This window comes from Sinocyclocheilus grahami, unplaced genomic scaffold (assembly GCF_001515645.1).
Source record: "Sinocyclocheilus grahami isolate Dianchi unplaced genomic scaffold, SAMN03320097.WGS_v1.1 scaffold211.1, whole genome shotgun sequence".
Taxonomy (NCBI): Eukaryota; Metazoa; Chordata; class Actinopteri; order Cypriniformes; family Cyprinidae; genus Sinocyclocheilus; species Sinocyclocheilus grahami.
In genome coordinates this window covers 877,640-888,949 of record NW_015505390.1, presented here as the reverse complement: position 1 = coordinate 888,949, position 11,310 = coordinate 877,640, and the positions used below count along the sequence as shown (strand labels likewise).

At 36.4% G+C, this 11,310-nt stretch overlaps 1 protein-coding gene across 1 annotated transcript; it reads left to right on the top strand.

Annotated features, from left to right (window-relative positions):
* The first annotated feature begins 1,533 nt into the window (after positions 1 to 1,533).
* LOC107595968 (glycolipid transfer protein) lies at positions 1,534 to 10,450 on the top strand. The gene is made up of 5 exons (XM_016286567.1): positions 1,534 to 1,798; positions 6,670 to 6,728; positions 6,823 to 6,956; positions 8,673 to 8,823; positions 8,990 to 10,450. The coding sequence occupies exons 1-5, from the start codon at positions 1,696 to 1,698 to the stop codon at positions 9,170 to 9,172; spliced, it is 630 nt and encodes a 209-aa protein (XP_016142053.1). The 5' UTR covers positions 1,534 to 1,695; the 3' UTR covers positions 9,173 to 10,450.
* The last annotated feature ends 860 nt before the right edge of the window (positions 10,451 to 11,310 follow it).

The window sequence follows — 11,310 nt, the reverse complement described above, 5'->3', positions numbered from 1 at the left end:
AATTGCATCTGTTGATGAGAAAAAGGGATGTGCATTAGGGACTTTATGGAGTCTATTCGGTATATCAGGCACAACAAAGCCTAAAGCTAAACCACAATAAGAGAAATAACATCTACAGAGAGCTGGTTGTTCAATATTTTACTTCACTAATTATCAGCATTTTGCACCGACCATAATTATAAATGGACCGGTCATTGGCAACGTATAAATCCTACAAAATATATATGAAAAAATGTATGTACAGTACATTTATAACACCATACATTGCATTATAGTACCATTGCAGATTACAAAATATTTAATGCTGCTCTGAGAGTGTTTCTAAAACAGCAGCTGTGGGAGTGATGGTAAATTTGATCTCGTTCTCTCTTCTGACTGCCATTATCAATCTCTCACTATCTTTTCCTCTTTTTTCCTCATTTACCACTATAGATGATTACCCAACTATGACAACTTCTGCTTCTGAGAAACCCGGAAATGTGAAAAGGGTCCACAGGTCTGGGAAAATCAAACTCCGTGGATGTGTTACATGTGATAACAGAGTCATGAGCAGAGGCCTATAACCTCCTTAAATGACTGGTGTGTTGGACAAACTAGTTTTAGATTCCCTTAATATTTTTTAACTTGCATTTTATCTGATAAATCTGTTTTAATGGTTGGAGTAAAAAAAACAAAACTTTAAGCATAATAAAGAAAATAGCAGATTTAGGTTCTGTAACAGAAAAAATATTTCATTTGGCTATTGTGCAGTAACATTTTTCATAACTGTACACTGTAAAGTGTGGGTACTGAAAAGAATATATGTGACCCTGGACCACAAAACCAGTCTTGAGTCACTGGGGTATATTTTTAGCAATAGCCAAAAAAACATTGTATGGGTCAAAATTATTGATTTTTCTTTTATGCCAAAAATCATTAGGATCCATGAAGATATTTAGTAAATTTCCTACTGTAAATATATTAAAACTTAATTTTTGATTAGTAATATGCATTGCTAAGAACTTCATTCGGACAACTTTAAAGGCGATTTTCTCAATATTTTGATTTTTTTGCACCCTCAGATTCCAGATTTTTAAATAGATGTATCTCGGCCAAATATTGTCCTATCCTAACAAACAATACATCAATGGAAATCTTATTTATTCAACTTTAAGATGATGATCAACAATTGATACTCAAGACTGGTTTTGTGGTCCAGGGTCACATATTATAAGCTTCGGCCCCGCCCCCTGCGATGTGATTGGCTCCTCCTCACCTACCTGCCAAACGTTTCGAGATGGTCCTCACTGCAGAACACAAGATCCAGGGGGCGTGGTTGGATCCACATCTAGGGGTGGAGATTGGTAAGTTAAGGGGTGGAGATGGGGGGGTTTAGGGATCAGGGGGTGGAGACGGGTAGGTTTAGGAATATGTAAGGTAGGAGGAGTTGGATCTAGATCCAACCACGCCCCCTGGATCTTGTGTTCCGCGGTGAGGGGCTACTGAACGTTTCCGCTATGAGTTGCGTATATTTGCATAGAGGGGCGGTGTAGGGGCTGTCCAGCTGTGCAGTGCAGCGCTAGTACTGTAGAAGTGGAATAGTAAACACTGTGCCTGTCTGTCCGGTGGTAGTTCCGGGTTCTGTCTTAATTTCTGCTTTGTTGTCCTCGTCTTATGTTGTAGGCAAAAAGTCACTTTCGCCCACTTTAGGCAATCATGGCTCTTCTAATGGAGCACCAGTTCCGGCAACTTCCAGCCGACAAACAAGTGGAAACCCGGCCGTTTCTCGAGGCGGTGTCTCACCTTCCACCTTTCTTCGGTAGGTTCTTCCGTCATCTCTCATAGTTTGAGCTCAGATTTGAGCATGAACTCTGCTGTCATGAAACGGCCGGATGGGCTGGGCTTTCAAATGAACTGTAGGGAAATCGTTTGATGTTTTAAGGCTTTCAGCGTTCAGTGTAACTTGTTTTTCATATTGCATATTTCAATATGCAAATGATAAAATAGCCAATGTTTGTTTGAATTCCCTCCCTCGTAGATCACTTCAAACTGTCATTTTCTAAATTAATCGTAAATAAAGTGAAACAAAGTAACAGCGAAACGCGTGCATGTTTATAGAATAAGAGTTTTAAACTAGTTCAATTACATAATTAGCTATACACATGTTACAGAAACCTGTAGTCTGATTTCCTGAGATATTCCAGCTCCTTGATCAGGGGTGAGATTTTCCACTCCTGATCAAGATCTTCAGTGTTCTGCAGAAGTTGTTAGTAATTTACTGTCTGACAAAGCCTAGCTGTCAAGCAGAAGCCATTGTTTGCTGTTGAGGGCTAATCTTTTTTTTTTGGCTCAAATTTCTTTTCACAAAGAAGGCCACAAACCTATTGCATGCATAATTTAATCTGCTGTCCTCGATTTTGGAAGTTGAGAAAATTGATTAGCATGGTGTTGAGTTGCCCTGCTCTATTCATTGGTGGAACGGAACATCAGAACATCTTTGTTCAAAGCCTCATTTAGTATTAGTATGTAAAAATGCATTTGAAATGAATTTGCCACTTAAAACGCCATGCCAGAGGTGTTCACATTAGCTCTTGATATACTCTTCTTGTAATTTTTTTCAGCTGTCACTAAAATGCTAATTTTCTTGCTGTAGTTGTAAAAAGAACTGGATATGATGGAGAGAGTTTAAACTAAACCTCACAGTGACAATTCAGAACTACAGTGTCATCAACAAATCTGAGACCACATAAAAACCTAGGATTAAAAAAAAAATCTAAAATGGATATGAAATATTTTAGTTTCTGCTCTATTTTTGGTCACTAATTAAATTGGCCATGTTGAGCAAAAGACATTTTAGCACAAACTTGTGGTGTCCATTATGATATATTATTTAAACATTTTTTTTGCTCTCTTACATTTAATTTATTCTACTCACATGATTATGCTGATAGTATTATTTTTAATGAACATGTTCATTAAATTATTGAAATTAAATCGTGTTTAATAAATCTTAGTATTTTCTAATTTAATAAACATTTTCATTAGAAAAAAATAATCATTTGAATAAAAAGTAAAAGTTAAAAAATAAAAGTATTATATTTTATATATATATATATATACTGTATATATACACACACACAGTATATATTAGTAAGAAGCATTTTCACTATTGATTTCAGACTTTTGGACCCCACTGTTTGTTCTTCAAGAAACTCCTACAGTCTACAGATTAAGATCTAATGATATGATAGATACTGGAACTTAACCTTGATAGACAAACTTTAACCTTGATAGACAAACTTTTTATGGCAGGCTGTGATTTGGGACGCATTTATGATCATGTGATGTCATAAGGTGATTGAGGACACTGGTATTTCAAAATGTTACTGCTTTTGGTGCATTTTGGATCAAATAAATGCAGGCTTGGTGAGCAGAAGATAATTCTTTAAGAAACATTAAAAATCTTGCAGTTCAAAAACCTTTGACTGGTAGTGTAGGCTGATTATTCTTGTCGCTAAATCCCACAGAAAGACAATTAAGCTTCCCAATTAACTCTTGTTTAGTGTTCACACTTTATCGCAAAAAGCCCTGTGTGGAGTACCAACACCAGAAAGAACAGGAGGGAGGGCCGTTCGCGCGTGTGTGTGTCTTCTGTAATTGTAAGGCATTCATTCAGACTTTGAGCTTGTTTGGAGTCCTCTGTAACCAGAGATGCTCCTTTTGCTAACGGTAAAAAATGCTGATGACCCAGATCTTTCCTATGCGCTATGCTGGTTTGAACCCAACACTGTTGAACATTTCTATGTTGGGAAATTCTACTCGGGTGCTACACTCACTTGAGGAACACATACTGTATATCACTTTCTAAGTCTTTTCTTGTTCAGGCATTTTGATTGTATGGGGCTTAGATCCTCGGCCTGCATAAAATGTTGGTATACAAGGATGTCATGCATCTATTTTTGTGAGGGGGGCACCAGTGGCAGTCCTGGTTTTCTTGGTGCCGTTTCTTGGCAGGTTTGATTTTTTAAAAACTAACTCTGTTGCACTTGCTCTGTTAGTATGGTTCCTCTGAATCTGAATAACCAAACAAGTGGACCGAGACCCATCTTTTCAGGCTTTCAAATGAACTCTGGTACAGTTCGACTAATGTGAACACAGCACGGACCGAAAAATGAACCAAAAGCATTCTCTTCTCGTCACATGAGCTATGACTAGCAATATGCCCATTACAGTCAGGGTGTAGCTAGGGAATTCTGGGCACCCTGAAAAAATATTGATGTGCGCCCCCACTGCCTTCTACTCAAATCATACAGTATAAGATATGGGTTATTTTTTTTAATGACATAACAAAACAGAAAATAAATAAATACATACATACAAATAATGGCTTCCTGATAGCACACATGCAATATGCTACTGCATAATATTTTATTAAATAAACTGATAAATGTATCCATCAGTGCAGTGAGTTGTATTCAGCTTTTTTTTTTTGACAGTGTTATCTTAATTATAGGCCATCACATCAGCAACAATCCATGTGACGTGCATTTCTCTATGGATTATACAATATAACAATCTACATAATAGCACAGAAAGAGGGGAACTTTGAGAGTGCAATCGTTTGGCCGGTGTGTCCTATTCCCACAAAAGTAAATTGGGCAGCGAAATGATCAGGTGCGTGGCATCCCATCATAATGACATCCTTACAGTGCACTAACCTGTCTTGCAAAAGAACGTTTTGATAGACCGATTAAGCAGTTCTCCTGGCCTCCCTCTCCTTTTCATGACGTTACTGGTACCCAGATTTCCCCCCCAGCATTTTCACTTCCACTGTAACTTTACTTCTAACTTCAGCTGTTCTCGGAGCAGTCTCAACTCTGATTGTTTTTTTTTTCACTAGCTGGGGTGGGACCTGCGATATTATTGGGATCTTATCTCCTTTTTGTAGCTGACTAAGCTGAAATGATTAATAACCATCAGACTAAACCATTTTTTTATGGAGGGGAGATAGGAGATATTTGGAAAGCATTTTAAACTAAATGTTTTTGAGGTTTTCATTAAACTCATACAAGCTGACCTTGTACTATATATACTAAAATGATTCATATAAGAGTAGGGGAATATATAGCATAACTACTGGATTCAGTGGGCCCTTTGGGCAGTAGGGGCCCCTATAATTGTCACCACCTTTCTCCTCACTAGCGATGGCCCTGATTACAGTTCTGTACAGGTGTCAGAACTTCTGTCTCTGTTTGCTGTTTTGACTCCTTTACACATTTTATAAGCTCTTTGTGAATTATCAGTTGGTAAAAATGCCATCATATATACCCTGCACACAGTTTGCAAAATATACATCATAAATGCTGACCAATCAGGTTGTAACTTTATCTTTTTTTGTTTTATATTAAGTTTTTTTTATATAAAAAATTACGGTGTGAACAGTAAGTGAACCAGAAATAAATGTATTATTTACTCTTTTGATCCGGACCAATAAAACCAAGAGAAGCTAACTACAAGTGTAAACACACCCTTAATTTATTAATATTGATCAATATTTTGATATATATTGACCGAAATTAGATATTTAATTTTGCATGTTCATTTCCTCTATTTTTACATTTAAATAAATTACCTTTGCCATCATTTTAACACTAACTAAAGGCTAATCTTTAAAAATTATAATGTAATAACACTGTTAAATGTAATCTTAACAAATCTCAAAATGAATATCCAGATGCCTTAATTCACTTTAGGCATTTAAAACAATCGGTTTTTGTTGATAGTGTTTTCATTTGATTTTGTTTAGGCAAAATAGTAAAGAGCTTTAATATTGTCCATTTATTAATGGTCATAATAACATGAAAATAATTATCAGGTTATATTGGACAGAATTTTAATATTGATGTGTTGATCGTTTTAAACAAGTAGTAATTAGGTTTTTAGTCCAATTAGATCTGCAAACTAATTATTAAAGATACGGTCTTTAGGAGTTGCATTCAAAATCTAATTTGCTCAGTTGGCATGACACTTCTGTCGGTATGTGTAACCCACCCAAAGAGGTCTCATTTAAAGCAGCATGGTATGTTTACAGAGTTAGGCAGTGCATGCATGCAAACAACCCACAGTAAATCATAATCAAACCACTTTTTTTAATGAAGAAGTCTAATACAAAAATTGAAAAAGCATATACAGTATTGATTGGCTGCAGGAATGGAAACCGAAGTGATTCAGTGTGTTTCCATTTCCACAGGTGTTTGTTTCATTATCATACTCGCAATACATTTGGTCTCAGTATGATAATGGGTGGTGCTGAAACTTTAATGAACCGCATGGGTGCTTTCAGAAATCTGTCATGCTCTCTAAGCACAGTTAATTATTCAGAGCTCTTTTTTAAGGCGGTAATGCCAGAGTTCACTCAAAGTTCTAAGGGATCAAAGGTGGCAATACTTTTTCCGTGTATCTGCTACATTCCTGTAAATATCCTAGTATGTAAAAAGAGGATTACCGCACAGCTCTGTGAAAGAATGTTGCATTCTCACATGTGCATAACAATCTACTTTTCATGTGTTTAGTAGGTTGCCAGGCAACCTTTTCAGGCAACATTTCAAATACATGCAAATTGCTTAAGTGTTATTAAAATATTTGCATGTACTCAAGTATTACTCATCTGTTCTCTTTATCTCCTCTTAGATTGCCTTGGCTCTGCTGTTTTTTCCCCCATCAAAGCTGATATTGTGGGTAACATCACTGTAAGTTCACCACGTGATATACACGGTTGATAAGCATCGAACAATATAACTTTTACAATCATTACTCCACCCACCTCTCTGCTTTTTCTCACAGAAAATCAAGGCTGTGTATGACAGCAACCCTACCAGGTTTAAAACCCTGCAGCACATTTTGGAAGCAGAGAAGGAGATGCATGGAACCGAGTGGCCAAAAGTAGGAGCAACACTTGCCCTCATGTGGCTGAAAAGGCAAGGCTGGGCCTGAAAAGTTTTTTTATTTTGTAGAAGTGAAAGTGAAAAACAGTTGATTTTAAATTTAAAAGTTGCATAACGTAAACATGGACTTTGATACTTCCTGTTTCTGTCTTTATTAAATAAATAGTTCAAGTAAAAATGAAATTTTGCTGGAAATGTACTTACCCTCAGGCCATCCAAGATGTAGATGAGTTTGTTTCTTTATCGGAACAGATTTTGAGAAATGTAGCATTACATCACTTGCTCACCAATGGATCCTCTGCAGTGAATGGGTGCCGTCAGAATGAGAGTCCAAACAGCTGATGAAAACATCACAATAATCCACAAGTAATCCACACGACTCCAGTCCATCAATTAACGTCAAAATTAAATTGAAAAGCTGCGTGTTTCTAGTAAACAAATCCATCTTTAAGACTTTAACTTCAAACCGTTGCTTCTGGCTAAAATACAAGTCCTCTATCCATAATATTGCTTTCTCAAGTGAAAAAATCATCAAAACAGAAGCAGAACAGGTATGTTGGTGGATTTTCATGTGAGCGGACAACAGGGGATGGACTTTGTCACTGGAGGAAGGAAGTGTTATCATGGATTATGGATTCCAATAAGCGACTATTTTGGCCAGAAGCAACTGTTTGCTTAAAGGTGCAATAGGTGATTGTCTTCAGAAACATTTTTTGTCATGCTGGTTGAAAGTCTCTTCACATCCCGATAGCAATCATTAAGTTAAGTGGTCTAAATGTATTTATATATTCTGTGGAAGGCATAGGACCATGAAATGTTCGTCCAATCAAAACGCTCGGTCCGAGCGTTTTAATTGACTTTCCTACCTGCCTGTCAACGTATGTATCTGCATACCTCTGTGCACCCGGTTCGTGCAGACAGGATACGTCATCAGCGCGTTCACGCACGCTGTGCAGACAGAGCGAGGATGGCAGACAAACATCAACAACCCGATCTTCCTTCCTGGTATTGTAGTACTTTTAAAGTTTTCTCACCGGTGAATGACACATGATGTAGGCAGCCCAGCGGTTCCCAATTCCAGTCCTCGCGCATGTATTTTGCTTGTCTCGCTTCGATTCAGATAACCAGCTCGTTAGAAGAGAGCTACGAGAGCTCCGATTGACATGCTCCCTACACAGTGTTCATTGCTCCCTACTCCCTGAGCAGGGGAAATCCGTTGGAGTTTATTTAACTTCGGAACATGGGCTGGAATTGGGAACCGCTGATGTAGCCTATTGTAGTAATGTTGTCTCTGGTATTCTGGTCTGTGAGTGAGCGTATATGCGTTCAGGGGGCGTGGCTTTGGACGGCGATTGCAGGGAGGGTGGGACATTCGCTTTCAGTGCTATCAGGCTAAAGTTAGCATTTTCCAAGATCTCCTACTGCACCTTTAATGATGGATTTTTTTCTTACAAACAATCTCTTCACTTTGCAAGACATTAAATGATGGACTGGAGTCGTTGTTATGTTTTTTTATTATTATGTTTTTATCAGTTGTTTGGACTCTTAATTCTGATGGCACCCATTCACTGCAGAGGATCCATTGGTGAGCAAGTCATGTAGTGCTCAATTTCTCCAAATCATTCAGTTTCATTCTGTGAAAACGAGCACTCAGAACATTCTGTGAAACTACTTGAATGTGAATGAGAATTTTTATTTTTAGGTTAACTAAGCCTTGAAATAAAACCTTGTGGTTTTTTTTTCTGTTAGGGGGCTACGCTTTATCCAGGCTCTTCTCCAGAGTCTAGTGGATGGGGATAAAGATGAAAACAACCCTAACCTCATCAGAGTCAACATCACCAAAGCTTATGAGATGGCATTGAAGAAGTATCATGGCTGGTTTGTCCAGAAGCTCTTTCAAGTAAGTTTCTTAAAAAAAATGTATGTATGTATTCAAAAGTTGTTTTTATCCAAGTTAAAAATAGTTTTTCATCATCTGAAAGTGAAATGAGTGAAATGTAGACATTTCTGTTGTGATGACTGTAAATGCTTGGAAAAACCTATTGAGGTTGCCCTGTCTTTTTTAGGCAGCACTATATGCCGCACCATACAGATCAGATTTTCTCAAAGCTCTTTCAAGAGGGCGAGAGGTCAAGGAGGAAGAATGCTTGGACAAAGTGCGGCAGTTCCTAGTAAACTTCACAGCTACTATTGACGCCATCTATGAAATGTACACCAAAATGAATGCAGAGCTGGACTACACTGTGTGATCTCTCATTCACAAAACAAGCAAACTTCAGACCTCATCTTCTGTCCTCCCACTGGATCACTGTCGCCTCCCATTAGACACCTCCTTAGTCTCCTCACTGGACTGTTCTTCTATCCTACTGGATCCTGCATCTCCAGCAGTATACTGTTGCATTTTCTCTAGGGGGACAATTATGGTCCAAGCTGCTGAAGTCTCTGACGGTTTCAGAAGGGAGGATGTCTGTTATTGTTTGTTCTGTTTGTGCTGACAGTTTGAATGCCTTGGCTTTTCTTTAGAAGAGTAGTATTCTTAAAAAAGACAGTTTGTGAGTGTTTTATAATTTTAACTACTAATCCTTTCTGTTTGATTCTTAATACATGTGCACTTTAAGTATGTGTATGGAATGGTTCTGTATGTGCTCCTTTAACAATAGACTGCAAATGAGGGTTTTAATTTTACTTATATAAATTATACCAAAAACAAAAGTCTGCAGACTCTCTAACCAAATATCTGACATTGACTGTACTGCTGTTTGCTTTGGATTCTATTTTATGAGAAAATAATGCTTGAATATGACATAAAATATAAAGAAACCACTTCCTTAGAAGTGACAATGAAGCCACTCTATTGAGTTGCGAAACAACATATTCAGTAAATAGTAAAACGTCTGTAATATTTTCTTAGATTTACTTCTACAAGACATATTAAGACTCTTATTATATGGATGACTGAATCTTCATTGACGTAATTGGTCTGATGTTCTATTTATGTCATATAATGTATAAGTATTGTTGGTTTGTAGGTTTTAATTTGTCATTCCCAAATTATCAAAGGTTAAATTCATTCACACTGCTTTTTAGAAATAAATGTTAATTTATTTCAATTATTTGCTCTTTATTCCAGCTGCCTTGTGCTTAATTTTATGACATTACAGACTTATTTCACTTTGCTTTTGCTTAGTCAGTAGGCAAACACTGAACAACATTTCAGTTCTATCCCAGGTTACACCACTGCAACAACACTAATACATTTCACAGTACAACATACAGTGCATTCTGAAGATGTTATTTTAACCAGTGGACTTTGTCTGTTATCAATAAAAGCTGATTTCTTTGAATTGTTTTTGTTAAAGAGTGAAAATCTCACTGGCGTAGAGGACGGACAAAACTGAAGCAGTACATCATGATGACCATGTGACGGATGCCTTCTGGTGCTGTTTTGCTTTTCCACTGTAATTTATTATCTTAATGTGTCTCACATTGATCATAGTTATGTGTAGTCTCTTTAAAATCTCATTAAAATCATGACCTTGTGTAAGTCATTTTGTTGTGTGCTTTCCATTTGGCGGCGCAAAAAAGACCTTAATATTTTGTTCTGTTTTTTTCTAGTATAACAATACTTTCCCCCATATGTAAACACATATTAAGCCATTGTATAACTGTGTTCTTCAAATCCAGATTTGAATACATGTACATAACAAATAAGTCATGAATAAACAAAAGTCTTGGGGGCCACAAGGGGGTCTGGGATTTTATAAAAGAGAAATATATTACATAATGTTTTTAAGGTCATCTAATTTAAAGTGTAAACTTATTATATAATGTTTAAAAACATATATAATACATTTAACACTACTTTGTATATTGCTACATATAAATCTGAATTGAATTCAAAGAAGCAGGAAGAAAAAATATACATTGTAACTTAAAAAATGCAAAGTATTTATTTTGGTAATAGTATTTAAAAATGATTTAATTTCTAAAACGACATGTTATCTTTATAATGTCACTAATATTAAAAACAAATATTACGATAAGCGCGTTTCAGTCTCTTAAACGGCTACCTCGGGAGAACACCAGAGGGCGCTGTTCCCAACATTTTGCATTTCAGTATATTGAAATTATTTTAATTTTATTTTCATGAACTGTATGACAGCATTACATTTACATTATATATTTTTTAATAAACTTTTACAACCACGCACACACAAACAGATTAAACAGTGTATAATACAGTACTATAATATGTAAAATATATTATAATATAACAGTAAAATATGGTGTATGTTCTCAAGGCGTTAAAAGTAAAAAAGAAAAAAAGCTTACTTTCTGCTAACATTACCGTTAGAAAGTGAATAGTTTGTGAAGTAACTTCTAGAAG